The sequence below is a fragment of the Protomyctophum bolini genome (genome assembly GCF_963924005.1).
Source record: "Protomyctophum bolini genome assembly, chromosome: 13".
Lineage (NCBI taxonomy): Eukaryota > Metazoa > Chordata > Actinopteri > Myctophiformes > Myctophidae > Protomyctophum > Protomyctophum bolini.
Window position 1 is genome coordinate 43,577,159 of NC_137874.1, and position 24,889 is coordinate 43,602,047.

At 45.6% G+C, this 24,889-nt stretch overlaps 1 protein-coding gene across 1 annotated transcript in view; it reads right to left on the reverse strand.

Moving 5' to 3' along the window:
* The window catches only part of LOC308327715 (uncharacterized protein), a 31,141-nt gene extending 6,701 nt beyond the window's left edge, over window positions 1-24,440 (reverse strand). The window contains 6 exon segments of the mRNA XM_080781240.1: window positions 783-1,046; window positions 1,534-1,691; window positions 1,693-1,746; window positions 1,748-1,926; window positions 13,880-14,038; window positions 23,608-24,440. Of these exon segments, the coding sequence (XP_080637366.1) occupies window positions 783-1,046; window positions 1,534-1,691; window positions 1,693-1,746; window positions 1,748-1,926; window positions 13,880-14,038; window positions 23,608-23,814 (1,021 nt within the window). The 5' untranslated portion in view covers window positions 23,815-24,440.
* Between the last annotated feature and the right edge of the window lie 449 nt (window positions 24,441-24,889).

The following is a 24,889-nucleotide window of genomic DNA, read 5'->3' on the forward strand; positions in this document are numbered from 1 at the left end:
TGACCCTGCAGAATAATGCAGAGTTGACCCTACAGAACAATGCAGAGTTGACCCTACAGAACAATGCAGAGAGTTGACCCTGCAGAACAATGCAGAGAGTTGACCCTGCAGAACAATGCAGAGTTGACCCTGCAGAACAATGCAGAGAGTTGACCCTGCAGAACAATGCAGAGAGTTGACCCTGCAGAACAATGCAGAGTTGACCCTGCAGAACAATGCAGAGTTGACCCTGCAGAACAATGCAGAGTTGACCCTGCAGAACAATGCAGAGTTGACCCTGCAGAACAATGCAGAGTTGACCCTGCAGAAAAATGCAGAGTTGACCCTGCAAATTCAACATAAACAAGGGGAGCCAAGGCAGAAAGAGCCTGCTGGTTGGTCAGTCAGGGACCAATCAGAAGGCTGACAAAGGGTGGATTGCTTGGTCAGAAGAACTACCTGTAGTAATATAATAGTAATATAATAGCATAAAGAACAAAGTAATATAAATATTCAATATACATTCAACTTCTGTCTTTGTGGGCGACTCCTCCGCGTACCACCAGAGGGGGCTCAAGTATCACTAGTGGTACCAGTGGTTGGGAAGCTCTGATTCTGACCAAAATATGACTTGAAATATTATAAAAATCACACCCGTTTGAACTGAGTGGTGCAATCCCCCCTCTCTCTCTCTCATTAGCAGGCAATTAACCCTATCCCTCTCTCTGTTTCTGGCGCCCCCTACTGGTACCAATAAGGTACCAGGGCCGGGGTGAGGCAGGGGGGAGGTGAAGGGGCCTTACCTTCGTTACGAGGCCGTGCGGGCCTGGGGTGACGCAGGGGGTAGGTGAAGGACGACGGTCCCTCCTCTCCTCCTCCTCCTGATTGGATGTAGTTCAGGTCTCCCGCGCTGTTGTCTCCGCCTCCTCCGTCGACGCCCACTCGGCTGTTGTCGCCGCCCCCCTTCCCCCCCGCCCCTCCCCCGCTGGTCGGACCCTGCTCCTCTTTGATCTCGAACCTGGAGACTCCGCCTCCTCCTCCTCCTCCCTGGGACTGCTGACGGTCATCTACAACACAACACAGTTTACCTCGCTATCGTTACGATGAAGAGGGAGAAATACTATTGCTCGTTTACCTCGCTATCGTTACGATGAAGTCGCTGAATAATCCCTACCTGTCATACAGGTGGTGCTGTGGGTGTGGTTAGGGGTGTGGTCAGTAGTAACCTACCTGTCATACAGCCGGTGCTGTGGGTGTGGTTAGGGGTGTGGTCAGTAGTAACCTACCTGTCATACAGGTGGTGCTGTGGGTGTGGTTAGGGGTGTGGTCAGTAGTAACCTACCTGTCATACAGCCGGTGCTGTGGGTGTGGTTAGGGGTGTGGTCAGTAGTAACCTACCTGTCATACAGGTGGTGCTGTGGGTGTGGTTAGGGGTGTGGTCAGTAGTAACCTACCTGTCATACAGGTGGTGCTGTGGGTGTGGTTAGGGGTGTGGTCAGTAGTAACCTACCTGTCATACAGGTGGTGCTGTGGGTGTGGTCAGTAGTAACCTACCTGTCATACAGCCGGTGCTGTGGGTGTGGTTAAAGGCCTCCATGCTGTGGTTGGTGACCGACCCGTCGGGCTGGATGGACAGCTGGCACATCTTGTAGTCGTCGCGGGACTCGAACCCGTGCAGGCCGTCGGGGTCCACCTGGCCCCCCCCCAGGCCCCCCCCCCACCAGGTCCGCCCCGTTCACGCCCCGCCCGTTGTTCTGGTGGGGGTCGCCCCCCTGCCCGGGACCCCCCCCCCCCCATGGAGGTCATGGCGGTGAGCGGGGCGAACACCGACTGGCCGACCGCCTGGTGCCCCGAGTAGGTGATCTGGAGCTGGTCGATGAGCTTCTGGGCACTGCAGAGGCACTCCTGGAGGGTCTTCAGCTCCCGCTCAGAGACCTCCAGACGCACCTGGGGGGACACGGCCATATATGGACATTACTCTGGGGGGACACGGCCATATATGGACATTACTCTGGGGGGACACCACCATATATGGACATTACTCTGGGGTGACAGGACCATATATGGACATTACTCTGGGGGGACACCACCATATATGGACATTACTCTGGGGGGACATCACCATATATGGACATTACTCTGGGGGGACACCACCATATATGGACATTACTCTGGGGGACAGATCCATATATGGACATTACTCTGGGGGGACACCACCATATATGGACATTACTCTGGGTGACAGATCCATATAAGGACATTACTCTGGGTGACAGATCCATATATGGACATTACTCTGGGTGACAGATCCATATATGGACATTACTCTGGGGGGACAGATCCATATATGGACATTACTCTGGGGGGACAGATCCATATATGGACATTACTCTGGGGGACAGATCCATATATGGACATTACTCTGGGGGGACACCACCATATATGGACATTACTCTGGGGGACAGATCCATATATGGACATTACTCTGGGGGGACACCACCATATATGGACATTACTCTGGGTGACAGATCCATATAAGGACATTACTCTGGGTGACAGATCCATATATGGACATTACTCTGGGTGACAGATCCATATATGGACATTACTCTGGGGGGACAGATCCATATATGGACATTACTCTGGGGGGACAGATCCATATATGGACATTACTCTGGGGGACAGATCCATATATGGACATTACTCTGGGGGGACACCACCATATATGGACATTACTCTGGGGTGACAGGTCCATATATGGACATTACTCTGGGGGGACACGACCATATATGGACATTACTCTGGGTGACAGATCCATATATGGACATTACTCTGGGTGACAGATCCATATATGGACATTACTCTGGGTGACAGATCCATATATGGACATTACTCTGGGTGACAGATCCATATATGGACATTACTCTGGGTGACAGATCCATATATGGACATTACTCTGGGTGACAGATCCATATATGGACATTACTCTGGGGGGACACCACCATATATGGACATTACTCTGGGGGGACACCACCATATATGGACATTACTCTGGGGTGACAGATCCATATATGGACATTACTCTGGGGGACAGATCCATATATGGACATTACTCTGGGTGACAGATCCATATATGGACATTACTCTGGGGGACAGATCCATATATGGACATTACTCTGGGGGGACACCACCATATATGGACATTACTCTGGGTGACAGATCCATATAAGGACATTACTCTGGGTGACAGATCCATATATGGACATTACTCTGGGTGACAGATCCATATATGGACATTACTCTGGGGGGACAGATCCATATATGGACATTACTCTGGGGGGACAGATCCATATATGGACATTACTCTGGGGGGACACGGCCATATATGGACATTACTCTGGGGGGACACCACCATATATGGACATTACTCTGGGGTGACAGGACCATATATGGACATTACTCTGGGGGGACACCACCATATATGGACATTACTCTGGGGGGACATCACCATATATGGACATTACTCTGGGGGGACACCACCATATATGGACATTACTCTGGGGGACAGATCCATATATGGACATTACTCTGGGGGGACACCACCATATATGGACATTACTCTGGGTGACAGATCCATATAAGGACATTACTCTGGGTGACAGATCCATATATGGACATTACTCTGGGTGACAGATCCATATATGGACATTACTCTGGGGGGACAGATCCATATATGGACATTACTCTGGGGGGACAGATCCATATATGGACATTACTCTGGGGGACAGATCCATATATGGACATTACTCTGGGGGGACACCACCATATATGGACATTACTCTGGGGGACAGATCCATATATGGACATTACTCTGGGGGGACACCACCATATATGGACATTACTCTGGGTGACAGATCCATATAAGGACATTACTCTGGGTGACAGATCCATATATGGACATTACTCTGGGTGACAGATCCATATATGGACATTACTCTGGGGGGACAGATCCATATATGGACATTACTCTGGGGGGACAGATCCATATATGGACATTACTCTGGGGGACAGATCCATATATGGACATTACTCTGGGGGGACACCACCATATATGGACATTACTCTGGGGTGACAGGTCCATATATGGACATTACTCTGGGGGGACACGACCATATATGGACATTACTCTGGGTGACAGATCCATATATGGACATTACTCTGGGTGACAGATCCATATATGGACATTACTCTGGGTGACAGATCCATATATGGACATTACTCTGGGTGACAGATCCATATATGGACATTACTCTGGGTGACAGATCCATATATGGACATTACTCTGGGTGACAGATCCATATATGGACATTACTCTGGGGGGACACCACCATATATGGACATTACTCTGGGGGGACACCACCATATATGGACATTACTCTGGGGTGACAGATCCATATATGGACATTACTCTGGGGGACAGATCCATATATGGACATTACTCTGGGTGACAGATCCATATATGGACATTACTCTGGGGGGACACCACCATATATGGACATTACTCTGGGGTGACAGATCCATATATGGACATTACTCTGGGGGGACACGACCATATATGGACATTACTCTGGGGGGACAGATCCATATATGGACATTACTCTGGGTGACAGATCCATATATGGACATTACTCTGGGGGACACCACCATATATGGACATTACTCTGGGGGGACACCACCATATATGGACATTACTCTGGGGGGACACGACCATATATGGACATTACTCTGGGGGACAGATCCATATATGGACATTAATCTGGGGGACACCACCGTATATGGACATTACTCTGGGGTGACAGATCCATATATGGACATTACTCTGGGGGACACCACCATATATGGACATTACTCTGGGGGGACACCACCATATATGGACATTACTCTGGGGGGACAGATCCATATATGGACATTACTCTGGGTGACAGATCCATATATGGACATTACTCTGGGGGACAGATCCATATATGGACATTACTCTGGGGGGACACCACCATATATGGACATTACTCTTGGGGGACAGGACCATATATGGACATTACTCTGGGGGGACACCACCATATATGGACATTACTCTGGGGTGACAGATCCATATATGGACATTACTCTGGGTGACAGATCCATATATGGACATTACTCTGGGTGACAGATCCATATATGGACATTACTCTGGGGGACAGATCCATATATGGACATTACTCTGGGGGACACCACCATATATGGACATTACTCTGGGGTGACAGATCCATATATGGACATTACTCTGGGGGACACCACCATATATGGACATTACTCTGGGGGGACACCACCATATATGGACATTACTCTGGGGGGACAGATCCATATATGGACATTACTCTGGGGGGACACCACCATATATGGACATTACTCTGGGGTGACAGATCCATATATGGACATTACTCTGGGGGGACACCACCATATATGGACATTACTCTGGGGGGACACCACCATATATGGACATTACTCTGGGGGGACAGATCCATATATGGACATTACTCTGGGGGACACCACCATATATGGACATTACTCTGGGGGACACCACCATATATGGACATTACTCTGGGGGGACACCACCATATATGGACATTACTCTGGGGGGACAGATCCATATATGGACATTACTCTGGGGGGACACCACCATATATGGACATTACTCTGGGGTGACAGATCCATATATGGACATTACTCTGGGGTGACAGATCCATATATGGACATTACTCTGGGGGACACCACCATATATGGACATTACTCTGGGGGGACAGATCCATATATGGACATTACTCTGGGGGGACACCACCATATATGGACATTACTCTGGGGTGACAGATCCATATATGGACATTACTCTGGGGGGACACCACCATATATGGACATCACTCTGGGGGACACCACCATATATGGACATTACTCTGGGGGGACACCACCATATATGGACATTACTCTGGGGTGACAGGACCATATATGGACATTACTCTGGGGGGACACCACCATATATGGACATTACTCTGGGGTGACAGGACCATATATGGACATTACTCTGGGGGGACACCACCATATATGGACATTACTCTGGGGGGACACCACCATATAGGGACATTACTCTGGGGGGACACGGCCATATATGGACATTACTCTGGGGGGACACGGCCATATATGGACATTACTCTGGGGGACACCACCATATATGGACATTACTCTGGGGTGACAGGACCATATATGGACATTACTCTGGGGGGACACCACCATATATGGACATTACTCTGGGGGGACACCACCATATAGGGACATTACTCTGGGGGGACACGGCCATATATGGACATTACTCTGGGGGGACACGGCCATATATGGACATTACTCTGGGGGACACCACCATATATGGACATTACTCTGGGGGGACACCACCATATATGGACATTACTCTGGGGGACACCACCATATATGGACATTACTCTGGGGGGACACCACCATATATGGACATTACTCTGGGGGGACACCACCATATATGGACATTACTCTGGGGGGACACCACCATATATGGACATTACTCTGGGGGGACACCACCATATATGGACATTACTCTGGGGGGACACCACCATATATGGACATTACTCTGGGGGGACAGATCCATATATGGACATTACTCTGGGGTGACAGATCCATATATGGACATTACTCTGGGGTGACAGATCCATATATGGACATTACTCTGGGGGGACACGCCCATATATGGACATTACTCTGGGGGGACACGGCCATATATGGACATTACTCTGGGGGGACACCACCATATATGGACATTACTCTGGGGGGACACCACCATATATGGACATTACTCTGGGGGGACACCACCATATATGGACATTACTCTGGGGGGACACCACCATATATGGACATTACTCTGGGGGGACACCACCATATATGGACATTACTCTGGGGGGACACCACCATATATGGACATTACTCTGGGGGGACACCGCCATATATGGACATTACTCTGGGGGGACACGGCCATATATGGACATTACTCTGGGGGGACACGGCCATATATGGACATTACTCTGGGGGGACAGATCCATATATGGACATTACTCTGGGGGGACACCACCATATATGGACATTACTCTGGGGGGACACCACCATATATGGACATTACTCTGGGGGGACACCACCATATATGGACATTACTCTGGGGTGACAGATCCATATATGGACATTACTCTGGGGTGACAGATCCATATATGGACATTACTCTGGGGGGACACCACCATATATGGACATTACTCTGGGGGGACACGGCCATATATGGACATTACTCTGGGGGGACACGGCCATATATGGACATTACTCTGGGGTGACACCACCATATATGGACATTACTCTGGGGGGACACCACCATATATGGACATTACTCTGGGGGGACACGGCCATATATGGACATTACTCTGGGGGGACAGATCCATATATGGACATTACTCTGGGGGGACACGCCCATATATGGACATTACTCTGGGGTGACAGATCCATATATGGACATTACTCTGGGGGGACACCACCATATATGGACATTACTCTGGGGGGACACCACCATATATGGACATTACTCTGGGGGGACACGCCCATATATGGACATTACTCTGGGGGGACACGGCCATATATGGACATTACTCTGGGGGGACACGCCCATATATGGACATTACTCTGGGGGGACACCACCATATATGGACATTACTCTGGGGGGACACGCCCATATATGGACATTACTCTGGGGGGACACGGCCATATATGGACATTACTCTGGGGGGACACGCCCATATATGGACATTACTCTGGGGGGACACGCCCATATATGGACATTACTCTGGGGGGACACCACCATATATGGACATTACTCTGGGGGGACACGCCCATATATGGACATTACTCTGGGGTGACACCACCATATATGGACATTACTCTGGGGGGACACGCCCATATATGGACATTACTCTGGGGGGACACCACCATATATGGACATTACTCTGGGGGGACACGCCCATATATGGACATTACTCTGGGGTGACACCACCATATATGGACATTACTCTGGGGGGACACGCCCATATATGGACATTACTCTGGGGGGACACCACCATATATGGACATTACTCTGGGGGGACACCACCATATATGGACATTACTCTGGGGTGACACCACCATATATGGACATTACTCTGGGGTGACACCACCATATATGGACATTACTCTGGGGGGACAGATCCATATATGGACATTACTCTGGGGGGACACGGCCATATATGGACATTACTCTGGGGGGACACGGCCATATATGGACATTACTCTGGGGGGACACCACCATATATGGACATTACTCTGGGGGGACACCACCATATATGGACATTACTCTGGGGGGACACGGCCATATATGGACATTACTCTGGGGGGACACGGCCATATATGGACATTACTCTGGGGGGACACGGCCATATATGGACATTACTCTGGGGGGACACGGCCATATATGGACATTACTCTGGGGGGACACGGCCATATATGGACATTACTCTGGGGGGACACGGCCATATATGGACATTACTCTGGGGGGACACCACCATATATGGACATTACTCTGGGGGGACACCACCATATATGGACATTACTCTGGGGGGGACACGGGGCCATATATGGACATTACTCTGGGGGGACACCACCATATATGGACATTACTCTGGGGGGAAACGGCCATATATGGACATTACTCTGGGGGGACACCACCATATATGGACATTACTCTGGGGGGACACGGCCATATATGGACATTACTCTGGGGGGACACCACCATATATGGACATTACTCTGGGGGGACACGGCCATATATGGACATTACTCTGGGGGGACACGGCCATATATGGACATTACTCTGGGGGGACACCACCATATATGGACATTACTCTGGGGGGACACCACCATATATGGACATTACTCTGGGGGGACACGGCCATATATGGACATTACTCTGGGTGACAGATCCATATATGGACATTACTCTGGGGGGACAGATCCATATATGGACATTACTCTGGGGTGACAGATCCATATATGGACATTACTCTGGGGTGACAGATCCATATATGGACATTACTCTGAGGGGACACCACCATATATGGACATTACTCTGGGGGACACCACCATATATGGACATTACTCTGGGGGACACCACTATATATGGACATTACTCTGGGGGACACGGCCATATATGGACATTACTCTGGGGGGACACCACCATATATGGACATTACTCTGGGGGGACACCACCATATATGGACATTACTCTGGGGGACAGGACCATATATGGACATTACTCTGGGGGGACAGGTCCATATATGGACATTACTCTGGGGTGACACGACCATATATGGACATTACTCTGGGGTGACAGATCCATATATGGACATTACTCTGGGGTGACAGATCCATATATGGACATTACTCTGGGGTGACAGGTCCATATATGGACATTACTCTGGGGTGACAGATCCATATATGGACATTACTCTGGGGTGACAGATCCATATATGGACATTACTCTGGGGGGACACCACCATATATGGACATTACTCTGGGGGGACACCACCATATATGGACATTACTCTGGGGGGACACCACCATATATGGACATTACTCTGGGGGACACGGCCATATATGGACATTACTCTGGGGGGACACCACCATATATGGACATTACTCTGGGGGGACACCACCATATATGGACATTACTCTGGGGGGACACCACCATATATGGACATTACTCTGGGGGGACACCACCATATATGGACATTACTCTGGGGGGACACCACCATATATGGACATTACTCTGGGGGACACCACCATATATGGACATTACTCTGGGGTGACAGGTCCATATATGGACATTACTCTGGGGGGACACCACCATATATGGACATTACTCTGGGGGACAGGACCATATATGGACATTACTCTGGGGGACAGATCCATATATGGACATTACTCTGGGGTGACACGACCATATATGGACATTACTCTGGGGTGACAGGTCCATATATGGACATTACTCTGGGGTGACACCACCATATATGGACATTACTCTGGGGTGACAGGTCCATATATGGACATTACTCTGGGGTGACAGATCCATATATGGACATTACTCTGGGGTGACACGACCATATATGGACATTACTCTGGGGGGACACCACCATATATGGACATTACTCTGGGGGGACACCACCATATATGGACATTACTCTGGGGGACAGGACCATATATGGACATTACTCTGGGGTGACAGATCCATATATGGACATTACTCTGGGGTGACACGACCATATATGGACATTACTCTGGGGGGACACCACCATATATGGACATTACTCTGGGGGACAGATCCATATATGGACATTACTCTGGGGGACAGATCCATATATGGACATTACTCTGGGTGACAGATCCATATATGGACATTACTCTGGGGTGACAGGTCCATATATGGACATTACTCTGGGGGGACAGGACCATATATGGACATTACTCTGGGGTGACAGATCCATATATGGACATTACTCTGGGGGGACAGATCCATATATGGACATTACTCTGGGGGACACCACCATATATGGACATTACTCTGGGGGGACAGGTCCATATATGGACATTACTCTGGGGGGACAGGACCATATATGGACATTACTCTGGGGGGACACCACCATATATGAATATTTCTCTGGGGGACACCACCATATATGGACATTACTCTGGGGTGACACCACCATATATGGACATTACTCTGGGGGGACACCACCATATATGGACATTACTCTGGGGGGACACCACCATATATGGACATTACTCTGGGGGACACCACCATATATGGACATTACTCTGGGGGGACACCACCATATATGGACATTACTCTGGGGTGACAGGACCATATATGGACATTACTCTGGGGGACACGACCATATATGGACATTACTCTGGGGGACACGACCATATATGGACATTACTCTGGGGGGACACCACCATATATGGACATTACTCTGGGGGGACACCACCATATATGGACATTACTCTGGGGGACAGATCCATATATGGACATTACTCTGGGGGGACACCACCATATATGGACATTACTCTGGGGGACACCACCATATATGGACATTACTCTGGGGTGACACCACCATATATGGACATTACTCTGGGGGACAGGACCATATATGGACATTACTCTGGGGGGACACCACCATATATGGACATTACTCTGGGGGACACCACCATATATGGACATTACTCTGGGGTGACACCACCATATATGGACATTACTCTGGGGGACAGGACCATATATGGACATTACTCTGGGGGGACACCACCATATATGGACATTACTCTGGGGGGACACCACCATATATGGACATTACTCTGGGGTGACAGGACCATATATGGACATTACTCTGGGGGACACGACCATATATGGACATTACTCTGGGGGACACGACCATATATGGACATTACTCTGGGGGGACACCACCATATATGGACATTACTCTGGGGGGACACCACCATATATGGACATTACTCTGGGGGACAGATCCATATATGGACATTACTCTGGGGGGACACCACCATATATGGACATTACTCTGGGGGGACACCACCATATATGGACATTACTCTGGGGGGACACCACCATATATGGACATTACTCTGGGGGGACACCACCATATATGGACATTACTCTGGGGGACACCGCCATATATGGACATTACTCTGGGGGGACACCATCATATATGGACATTACTCTGGGGTGACACGAACATATATGGACATTACTCTGGGGGGACACCACCATATATGGACATTACTCTGGGGGGACACCACCATATATGGACATTACTCTGGGGGGACACCACCATATATGGACATTACTCTGGGGGGACACCACCATATATGGACATTACTCTGGGGGGACACCACCATATATGGACATTACTCTGGGGGGACAGATCCATATATGGACATTACTCTGGGGGACACCACCATATATGGACATTACTCTGGGGGGACACCACCATATATGGACATTACTCTGGGGGGACACCACCATATATGGACATTACTCTGGGGGGACACCACCATATATGGACATTACTCTGGGGTGACAGATCCATATATGGACATCACTCTGGGGTGACAGATCCATATATGGACATTACTCTGGGGGGACACCACCATATATGGACATTACTCTGGGGTGACAGATCCATATATGGACATTAATCTGGGGGGACAGGTCCATATATGGACATTACTCTGGGGTGACACCACCATATATGGACATTACTCTGGGTGACAGATCCATATATGGACATTACGTGTCACCATTCCGTTATTGTGAGATTATCAAGTGCAATTAACCATATCACCGCCATAGACAGACTTAAAACCTAACATGTCACTTTGTTGTAACCACTTGAATCCCCATCATCCCTATTCTGGGGAGAGAATCTACAAGCTCACACAACGCGTTGCGAGCTTGTAGATCTATTTTTGGAGGAGAAAAACTTTTTTTTCCAAAATGAGTTAATAGCACAGACAGACTAGACTCTTCACATACTAGAGCATGTCTGAGATAAATGTCAGAGCTGAAATCGACATGTAAATATGAAATAAATGTAACATGTAGCTAGGTGTAATGTTAAGAGTCCACAGAAAACATGTAAATATGAAATAAATGTAACATGTAGCTAGGTGTAATGTTAAAAGTCCACAGAAGACATGTAGATATGAAATAAATGCTTAAACATGTAGCTAGGTGTAATGTTAGAGACCACAGAAGACATGTAAATATTAAATAAATGCTTAAACATGTAGGTAGGTGTAATGTTAGAGTCCACAGAAGACATGTAAATATGAAATAAATGCTTAAACATGTAGCTAGTCTACAGAAGACATGTAAATATGAAATAAATGCTTAAACATGTAGCTAGGTGTAATGTTAGAGTCCACAGAAGACATGTAAATATGAAATAAATGCTTAAACATGTAGCTATAGGTGTAATGTTAGAGTCCACAGAAGTGAACCTTTTCAAGCCCGTTTTCTCAACTCGCTGTTTCTCTGCAAGACATTACTCTATAAGCCATATCTTCAAAACTAGAGGGTCAAACTGAACAACCAATATGTCAATTTGAAGCTGTGATTCCCTCAGTTATCACAATAATGAACGATATAACCACTGTACGATTACCGTGAGCCGTTGGTTATCAGGGTAACGAACGATATAACTATAAGATTACTGTGAGCCGTTGGTTATCAGGGTAACGAACGATATAACTATAAGATTACTGTGAGCCGTTGGTTATCAGGGTAACGAACGATATAACTATAAGATTACTGTGAGCCGTTGGTTATCAGGGTAACGAACGATATAACTATAAGATTACCGTGAGCCGTTGGTTATCAGGGTAACGAACGATATAACTATAAGATTACTGTGAGCCGTTGGTTATCAGGGTAACGAACGATATAACTATAAGATTACTGTGAGCCGTTGGTTATCAGGGTAACGAACGATATAACTATAAGATTACCGTGAGCCGTTGGTTATCAGGGTAACGAACGATATAACTATAAGATTACTGTGAGCCGTTGGTTATCAGGGTAACGAACGATATAACTATAAGATTACTGTGAGCCGTTGGTTATCAGGGTAACGAACGATATAACTATAAGATTACTGTGAGCCGTTGGTTATCAGGGTAATCCTGAGGTGGTGGTGGTGGTCCTCACCTTGAGCCTCTGGTTCTCCTGCTCCTTGTTCATCAGCTCCTGCTGCGTCTCGTTGAGAACCAGGACCACCTCGCCCAGCAGGGTGTCTACGGCCGCGGACATGGCCGACTGGATGGTGGGCGCCAGGCGGAGCTTCAGGGAGGTCAGCGTCATGTTGCCCTGGATGGAGACAGAGAGAGAGAGAGAGAGAGAGAGAGAGAGGGGTTAGCGTCATGTTGCCCTGGATGGAGACAGAGAGAGAGAGAGAGACAGAGAGAGAGAGAGGGGTCAGCGTCATGTTGCCCTGGATGGAGACAGAGAGACAGAGAGAGACAGAGAGAGAGAGAGGGGTCAGCGTCATGTTGCCCTGGATGGAGACAGAGAGAGAGAGAGAGAGAGAGGGGTCAGCGTCATGTTGCCCTGGATGGAGACAGAGAGAGAGAGAGGGGGGTCAGCGTCATGTTGCCCTGGATGGAGACAGAGAGAGAGAGAGAGGGGGGTCAGCGTCATGTTGCCCTGGATGGAGACAGAGAGAGAGAGAGAGAGAGAGAGAGAGAGAGAGAGAGAGGGGGGTCAGCGTCATGTTGCCCTGGATGGAGACAGACAGAGAGAGAGAGAGAGAGAGGGGTCAGCGTCATGTTGCCCTGGATGGAGACAGAGAGAGAGAGAGAGAGAGAGAGAGAGAGAGAGAGAGAGAGAGGGGGGTCAGCGTCATGTTGCCCTGGATGGAGACAGACAGAGAGAGAGAGAGAGAGAGGGGTCAGCGTCATGTTGCCCTGGATGGAGACAGAGAGACAGAGAGAGACAGAGAGAGAGAGAGGGGTCAGCGTCATGTTGCCCTGGATGGAGACAGAGAGAGAGAGAGGGGTCAGCGTCATGTTGCCCTGGATGGAGACAGACAGAGAGAGAGAGAGAGAGAGGGGTCAGCGTCATGTTGCCCTGGATGGAGACAGAGAGACAGAGAGAGACAGAGAGAGAGAGAGGGGTCAGCGTCATGTTGCCCTGGATGGAGACAGAGAGACAGAGAGAGACAGAGAGAGAGAGAGGGGTCAGCGTCATGTTGCCCTGGATGGAGACAGAGAGAGAGAGAGGGGTCAGCGTCATGTTGCCCTGGATGGAGACAGAGAGAGAGAGAGAGAGAGAGGGGGGTCAGCGTCATGTTGCCCTGGATGGAGACAGAGAGAGACAGAGAGAGAGAGAGAGAGAGACAGGTCAGAAAACTGTCAGGATTTAGAAGATTTTTTTTTCTTTTTTTTTCTTTCGACGTCAGGCCTACATGGGTCAATCCCGCCATCCTTACCAACAATCATATTGGGTATAAAATGAATACAGTCAAGCAATAATAACTAGGACAGAGAATGTGAAAGATTTGTTTTGTCGTTTTGTTGTGTGCGAGGCGAGCACGCTGCTCCCGACTACGGGCTGTGGTCTCATTGTGGGAAAAAACAAATCCCAACGTGTGGAGTCTGGAGGGAATACCGATTGGTCAATCCGTTTAGCAGCGAGGGTGTGGTTTGATCCAAACAGAGAACAGATGTCTGAATACACACAGGAGGACAACCTACTCCAGTGGTCCCCAGACATTTTCAAGGACCCCCAAATATGACACGTATTAACCCATTCTGACCTGAGATCAGATTTCTGAAAAAGCCATGTCTTCTATGTCAGTCGATCTTTGATGTTTCAAAAATAGCTAAAACATAACATAATGCTAACACCAAAAGGGGTTCCCGCCCATTAGTCTAACGGACCCCCCGTTTAATTGGAATTATCTGGGACCCCCAATTTATATTGTAAAATCAATGTTAATTTAACTTTGAGAGTGTACAAATGGCACACTCGCATTTGTACACTCTCAGAGTTAGTCGCATAATAAGGCCAAGCAAAATAAAACGTTGGTCCCCGATTGGCTGTCATTTTTGGGCTGAGTAGGGCAAGGGAGGTTATTTTAGTTATTAGAGTTATTTTCACGATTTTTCAAAACTGGCAGACCTAAAGTATAACATGATGCTTTAAAACACCCAAAAGGGGTTCCCACCCAAAAATGGGTTGAATGACGTTAAACTCACTTTTCCACTCGATGTTCCACTCACATCTATGTTAGTGTTTAAACTATAATATTATACCATTATATGAACCCCAATATATCTGCTGCTGGTACCCATCTTGCAGTCATAACAGGAGTTTTAACTAGAAGTAAAAAATAAAAAAACTTGTACCCCTTTTGTCTCTCTTTCATTTTTCTCTTCATAAAAGTGTATATTTGCATGTATTTAAATGTTTTGATGAATTGAAAATGGAGGACCCACAAGTCTTAGTGCTTTTATCCTCGTAGACATTGACCTGTACCTTCTTTTAAATGTACCCATTCTGCAATCTGTTAATAGTCTAGTAGCCAGCCCACAGAGCCATTATACAATCTGTTAATAGTCTAGTAGCCAGCCCACAGAGCCATTATACAATCTGTTAATAGTCTAGTAGCCAGCCCACAGAGCCATTATACAATCTGTTAATAGTCTAGTAGCCAGCCCACAGAGCCATTATACAATCTGTTAATAGTCTAGTAGCCAGCCCACAGAGCCATTATACAATCTGTTAATAGTCTAGTAGCCAGCCCACAGAGCCATTATACAATCTGTTAATAGTCTAGTTTCTAGTAGCCAGCCCACAGAGCCATTCTGCAATCTGTTAATAGTCTAGTTTCTAGTAGCCAGCCCACAGAGCCATTCTGCAATCTGTTAATAGTCTAGTTTCTAGTAGCCAGCCCACAGAGCCGTCATGTTGAGTACACCAAGGTTTTATTTATTATACAATCTGTTAATAGTCTAGTAGCCAGCCCACAGAGCCATTATACAATGTTAATAGTCTAGTAGCCAGCCCACAGAGCCATTATACAATCTGTTAATAGTCTAGTAGCCAGCCCAGAGCCATTCTGCAATCTGTTAATAGTCTAGTTTCTAGTAGCCAGCCCACAGAGCAGTCATGTTGAGTACACCAAGGTTTTATTTATTATACAATCTGTTAATAGTCTAGTAGCCAGCCCACAGAGCCATTCTGCAATCTGTTGATAGTCTAGTAGCCAGCCCACAGAGCCGTCATGTTGAGTACACCAAGGTTTTATTTATTATACAATCTGTTAATAGTCTAGTAGCCAGCCCACAGAGCCATTCTGCAATCTGTTGATAGTCTAGTAGCCAGCCCACAGAGCCGTCATGTTGAGTACACCAAGGTTTTATTTATTATACAATCTGTTAATAGTCTAGTAGCCAGCCCACAGAGCCATTCTGCAATCTGTTGATAGTCTAGTAGCCAGCCCACAGAGCCGTCATGTTGAGTACACCAAGGTTTTATTTATTATACAATCTGTTAATAGTCTAGTAGCCAGCCCACAGAGCCATTATACAATCTGTTAATAGTCTAGTAGCCAGCCCACAGAGCCGTCATGTTGAGTACACCAAGGTTTTATTTATTATACAATCTGTTAATAGTCTAGTAGCCAGCCCACAGAGCCATTCTGCAATCTGTTGATAGTCTAGTAGCCAGCCCACAGAGCCGTCATGTTGAGTACACCAAGGTTTTATTTATTATACAATCTGTTAATAGTCTAGTAGCCAGCCCACAGAGCCATTCTGCAATCTGTTGATAGTCTAGTAGCCAGCCCACAGAGCCATTATACAATCTGTTAATAGTCTAGTAGCCAGCCCACAGAGCCATTCTGCAATCTGTTAATAGTCTAGTAGCCAGGGTTAGGGTTTTCAACCAAGGTTCATGTTTTAGGTTGTTATTAGAGAAACTAAAAGGTGAGTGTTTTGCTGCTTTCTTTCGTTTTTTAGCAGTTTTTGACAGGGGGGCGGGGGCATTCGAGCATGGGGCTAAATATGCATTTTTTAACACAATTTTATGGTGATTTATTTTTTTATGGTTTACTATAGTCCTAATAAACGCCAGGAAATTACATCTGGCCACAAAAGATCACAGGATCTATTGAATGTGACAAACTGACATATTGAGCCTCTACACACAGTATAAGCCTTCCCCCAGTAGGCTACCTTCACATTCAGTAGATCCTGTGATCTTCTGTGGCCAGATGTAATTTCCTGACGTTTATTAGGACTATAGTAAACCATAAAAAAAGAAATCAGTGAAATCACCATAGAATTGTGTTAAAAAATACATATTTAGACCCATGCTCGAATGCCCCCGCCCCCCTGTGAAAAACAGCTAGATTCCCTAAAACGAAAGAAAGCAGCAAATTAAAAAAAGATTAACACTCATCTTTTACTTTATCTAATAACAAACTAAAACATGAACCTTGGTTGACAAAAACTAAAGTTGTCCTTTAGTTTTAAACACCAAAAGGGGTTCCCCAGTGTAACTTACATGCTGGTAGCCAGGGGTCTCGTTTGATTGACAGTTGGCAGAATTACAGTACATTTCAAGCACAACTCAACACAAAGACTGTTAACTGTGAGTGGACGACACCAATAAAGCATTATACACTTGTTTACAAGAGGGTCGACCATGTTCAATTCATCAAAACATTTAGAGACATACAAATAGACACTTGATCTATATAGCCAAAGAACTATGTTTTAACTATAGTATTATAACCTGGTAGGTCTTGTGGCAGCGGTGGCCGAACGGTTTGCGGAGCGGTCTTGATATCGGAAGGTCGCTAGTTCGTATCCCCGGACCGGCACGTTCAAATTACCACCGCTGAATTACCATGAAATGTTCTATGAGCAGGGCCTGGCTGTAAACAAGTTATTGAGCTTAGTCCAGTTACCCTGGGTAAACATAGTACCTTTCCTTTCCTTTGAGCTTAGTCCAGTTACACTGGGTAAACATACTAGTACCTTTCCTTTCCTTAGTCCAGTTACCCTGGGTAAACATAGTACCTTTCCTTTCCTTTGAGCTTAGTCCAGTTACCCTGGGTAAACATAGTACCTTTCCTTTCCTTTGAGCTTAGTCCAGTTACACTGGGTAAACATACTAGTACCTTTCCTTTCCTTAGTCCAGTTACCCTGGGTAAACATAGTACCTTTCCTTTCCTTTGAGCTTAGTCCAGTTACCCTGGGTATACATAGTACCTTTCCTTTCCTTAGTCCAGTTACCCTGGGTAAACATACTAGTACCATTCTTTTCCTTTTTCCATCTAGTTTTAACTATAGTATTAAATCCTACCTGTTGGTACGTCTTCTAGTATTAACATAGTGTAACTTACATGCTGGTAGCTGGTCTTGTCCATCTAGTTTTAATAGTTTTAACATAGTGTAACCTACATGCTGGTAGGCAGAGGTCTTGTCCATCTAGTTTTAACATAGTGTAACTTACATGCTGGTAGCCAGAGGTCTTGTCCATCTAGTTTTAACATGGTGTAACCTACATGCTGGTAGGCAGAGGTCTTGTCCATCTAGTTTTAATAGTTTTAACATAGTGTAACTTACATGCTGGTAGGCAGAGGTCTTGTCCATCTAGTTTTAACATAGTGTAACCTACATGCTGGTAGGCAGAGGTCTTGTCCATCTAGTTTTAACATAGTGTAACTTACATGCTGGTAGGCAGAGGTCTTGTCCATCTAGTTTTAACATAGTGTAACCTACATGCTGGTAGCTGGTCTTGTCCATCTAGTTTTAATAGTTTTAACATAGTGTAACTTACATGCTGGTAGCCAGAGGTCTTGTCCATCTAGTTTTAACATGGTGTAACCTACATGCTGGTAGGCAGAGGTCTTGTCCATCTAGTTTTAATAGTTTTAACATAGTGTAACTTACATGCTGGTAGGCAGAGGTCTTGTCCATCTAGTTTTAACATAGTGTAACCTACATGCTGGTAGCTGGTCTTGTCCATCTAGTTTTAACATAGTGTAACCTACATGCTGGTAGGCAGAGGTCTTGTCCATCTAGTTTTAACATAGTGTAACTTACATGCTGGTAGGCAGAGGTCTTGTCCATCTAGTTTTAACATAGTGTAACCTACATGCTGGTAGGCAGAGGTCTTGTCCATCTAGTTTTAACATAGTGTAACTTACATGCTGGTAGCCAGAGGTCTTGTCCATCTAGTTTTAACATGGTGTAACTTACATGCTGGTAGCTGGTCTTGTCCATCTAGTTTTAATAGTTTTAACATAGTGTAACCTACATGCTGGTAGCTGGTCTTGTCCATCTAGTTTTAACATAGTGTAACCTACATGCTGGTAGGCAGAGTTCTTGTCCATCTAGTTTTAATAGTTTTAACATAGTGTAACCTACATGCTGGTAGGCAGAGGTCTTGTCCATCTAGTTTTAACATAGTGTAACCTACATGCTGGTAGCTGGTCTTGTCCATCTAGTTTTAATAGTTTTAACATAGTGTAACTTACATGCTGGTAGGCAGAGGTCTTGTCCATCTAGTTTTAACATAGTGTAACTTACATGCTGGTAGCCAGAGGTCTTGTCCATCTAGTTTTAACATAGTGTAACCTACATGCTGGTAGGCAGAGGTCTTGTCCATCTAGTTTTAATAGTTTTAACATAGTGTAACCTACATGCTGGTAGGCAGAGGTCTTGTCCATCTAGTTTTAACATAGTGTAACCTACATGCTGGTAGGCAGAGGTCTTGTCCATCTAGTTTTAATAGTTTTAACATAGTGTAACTTACATGCTGGTAGGCAGAGGTCTTGTCCATCTAGTTTTAACATAGTGTAACCTACATGCTGGTAGGCAGAGGTCTTGTCCATCTAGTTTTAATAGTTTTAACATAGTGTAACCTACATGCTGGTAGGCAGAGGTCTTGTCCATCTAGTTTTAATAGTTTTAACATAGTGTAACCTACATGCTGGTAGGCAGAGGTCTTGTCCATCTAGTTTTAACATAGTGTAACTTACATGCTGGTAGCCAGAGGTCTTGTCCATCTAGTTTTAACATAGTGTAACTTACATGCTGGTAGGCAGAGGTCTTGTCCATCTAGTTTTAACATAGTGTAACTTACATGCTGGTAGCCAGAGGTCTTGTCCATCTAGTTTTAACATAGTGTAACTTACATGCTGGTAGGCAGAGTTCTTGTCCATCTAGTTTTAATAGTTTTAACATAGTGTAACCTACATGCTGGTAGGCAGAGGTCTTGTCCATCTAGTTTTAACATAGTGTAACCTACATGCTGGTAGCTGGTCTTGTCCATCTAGTTTTAATAGTTTTAACATAGTGTAACTTACATGCTGGTAGGCAGAGGTCTTGTCCATCTAGTTTTAACATAGTGTAACTTACATGCTGGTAGCCAGAGGTCTTGTCCATCTAGTTTTAACATAGTGTAACCTACATGCTGGTAGGCAGAGGTCTTGTCCATCTAGTTTTAATAGTTTTAACATAGTGTAACCTACATGCTGGTAGGCAGAGGTCTTGTCCATCTAGTTTTAACATAGTGTAACCTACATGCTGGTAGGCAGAGGTCTTGTCCATCTAGTTTTAATAGTTTTAACATAGTGTAACCTACATGCTGGTAGGCAGAGGTCTTGTCCATCTAGTTTTAACATAGTGTAACCTACATGCTGGTAGGCAGAGGTCTTGTCCATCTAGTTTTAATAGTTTTAACATAGTGTAACTTACATGCTGGTAGGCAGAGGTCTTGTCCATCTAGTTTTAACATAGTGTAACCTACATGCTGGTAGGCAGAGGTCTTGTCCATCTAGTTTTAATAGTTTTAACATAGTGTAACCTACATGCTGGTAGGCAGAGGTCTTGTCCATCTAGTTTTAATAGTTTTAACATAGTGTAACCTACATGCTGGTAGGCAGAGGTCTTGTCCATCTAGTTTTAACATAGTGTAACTTACATGCTGGTAGCCAGAGGTCTTGTCCATCTAGTTTTAACATAGTGTAACTTACATGCTGGTAGGCAGAGGTCTTGTCCATCTAGTTTTAACATAGTGTAACTTACATGCTGGTAGCCAGAGGTCTTGTCCATCTAGTTTTAACATAGTGTAACTTACATGCTGGTAGGCAGAGGTCTTGTCCATCTAGTTTTAACATAGTGTAACTTACATGCTGGTAGCCAGAGGTCTTGTCCATCTAGTTTTAACATAGTGTAACTTACATGCTGGTAGCCAGAGGTCTTGTCCATCTAGTTTTAACATAGTGTAACTTACATGCTGGTAGGCAGAGGTCTTGTCCATCTAGTTTTAACATAGTGTAACTTACATGCTGGTAGCCAGAGGTCTTGTCCATCTAGTTTTAACATAGTGTAACCTACATGCTGGTAGGCAGAGGTCTTGTCCATCTAGTTTTAATAGTTTTAACATAGTGTAACCTACATGCTGGTAGGCAGAGGTCTTGTCCATCTAGTTTTAATAGTTTTAACATAGTGTAACCTACATGCTGGTAGGCAGAGGTCTTGTCCATCTAGTTTTAATAGTTTTAACATAGTGTAACCTACATTCTGGTAGGCAGAGGTCTTGTCCATCTAGTTTTAACATAGTGTAACCTACATGCTGGTAGGCAGAGGTCTTGTCCATCTAGTTTTAACATAGTGTAACTTACATGCTGGTAGCCAGAGGTCTTGCCCATCTAGTTTTAACATAGTGTAACTTACATGCTGGTAGCTGGTCTTGTCCATCTAGTTTTAACATAGTGTAACTTACATGCTGGTAGGCAGAGGTCTTGTCCATCTAGTTTTAACATAGTGTAACTTACATGCTGGTAGCCAGAGGTCTTGCCCATCTAGTTTTAACATAGTGTAACCTACATGCTGGTAGGCAGAGGTCTTGTCCATCTAGTTTTAATAGTTTTAACATAGTGTAACTTACATGCTGGTAGGCAGAGGTCTTGTCCATCTAGTTTTAATAGTTTTAACATGGTGTAACTTACATGCTGGTAGCTGGTCTTGTCCATCTAGTTTTAATAGTTTTAACATAGTGTAACCTACATGCTGGTAGGCAGAGGTCTTGTCCATCTAGTTTTAACATAGTGTAACCTACATGCTGGTAGGCAGAGGTCTTGTCCATCTAGTTTTAACATAGTGTAACTTACATGCTGGTAGCCAGAGGTCTTGCCCATCTAGTTTTAACATAGTGTAACTTACATGCTGGTAGCTGGTCTTGTCCATCTAGTTTTAACATAGTGTAACTTACATGCTGGTAGGCAGAGGTCTTGTCCATCTAGTTTTAACATAGTGTAACTTACATGCTGGTAGCCAGAGGTCTTGCCCATCTAGTTTTAACATAGTGTAACCTACATGCTGGTAGGCAGAGGTCTTGTCCATCTAGTTTTAATAGTTTTAACATAGTGTAACTTACATGCTGGTAGGCAGAGGTCTTGTCCATCTAGTTTTAATAGTTTTAACATGGTGTAACTTACATGCTGGTAGCTGGTCTTGTCCATCTAGTTTTAATAGTTTTAACATAGTGTAACCTACATGCTGGTAGGCAGAGGTCTTGTCCATCTAGTTTTAATAGTTTTAACATAGTGTAACTTACATGCTGGTAGGCAGAGGTCTTGAACATCTAGTTTTAATAGTTTTAACATGGTGTAACTTACATGCTGGTAGCTGGTCTTGTCCATCTAGTTTTAATAGTTTTAACATGGTGTAACTTACATGCTGGTAGACAGAGGTCTTGTCCATCTAGTTTTAATAGTTTTAACATAGTGTAACCTACATGCTGGTAGGCAGAGGTCTTGAACATCTAGTTTTAATAGTTTTAACATGGTGTAACCTACATGCTGGTAGGCAGAGGTCTTGTCCATCTAGTTTTAATAGTTTTAACATGGTGTAACTTACATGCTGGTAGCTGGTCTTGTCCATCTTGCGGTCGTAGCATGCCGGGTCCTGCTGGTTCCTGGTGTTTGGGACATTGATGATGCTCTGCTTGCGTCCAGATGTTCCTCCAGAGGTGCTGTTGTTGTGGTTGTTGTTCCCTCCTCCTCCTCCGGCGGCTCCTCCCGTGGCCTCCATGCCCGCCGCGTAGCCTCCTCTCCGGGACGACATGCTGCAGCGACACCCCTACAGATAGCCTCTTTAGCCTCGTTAGCTTCTTCTTCCCCGGTAGTGAGTCGACAACCAAGCTACCAAAACAAGCTAAAGCTAAAGCTACGCCTCAGTCTGGGTCTTTTTTATCACCGTTATGTGCGTCTCTCCCCAATAATGTTTATGGACGACACATGAACGGACGATGGGATTCACACCCCGCTCACATTCAGGAGGCAATAATAATAATATTAATAATACTAAAACAACCGTTGGATGAATCCAACTGTGGCTGGGCGGAGGAGGGACGGAGGTATAGGCCGGCGTGTTTGTCCTTCTCGGTCCGGGTGGAAGGTCCCGAAGCCCGGCTCGTCTCTGTGCGGCGCCTCGGCAGGCCTAGCTATAGAGCTAGTAGAGGCTAGCTGCTAGCATTAGCATTAGCCTGCTGGGCTAAACGGCTAGCTGTTCCGCAGCAGCACGGGGCGAACGGAGCGCTGGAACACTGCGGGTTGTTTTTAGCGGTGAAATAACGCCAGTCCTCGGCTAGAGACAGTCCATGGCGTCGGTTCTGTGAGCTCCAGGATGTTCCGTTCTAATCCATCCTAACTAACGGCCTCCGAGGAGACAGAGATATGGATGCTGATGGATGGAGAGAGACCTCTGTGTGGGTGTCGCACGGTCATGACGTCATTAAAGCGCATTTGGAGGGGGGGGAAGGGGGAGAAAAAGTCAAAAAGTGTTTTTTGTTTTTTTTAAATAAGGGCCCAAAGAAAGTGCCTCTATGGTCCATAGGATTGATTGATTGATTGATTGATTGATTGATTGATTGATTGATTGATTGATTGATTGATTGATTGATCGATTGATTGATTGATTTATTGATTGGTTTATTGATTGGTTTATTGATTGATTGATTGATTGTACAGTTTGCAGAATTACAGTACATTTCATATTAACAGTGAGTGGACGACACCGTAAAGCCTTTACACTTGTTTACTACAGGGTCCACCCTTTTCAATATTCATCAGAACATGTAGACAAATATACACTTCTATAAAAAAATCACACCTGTGTGAAGTGAGGGGCGCTAATATAT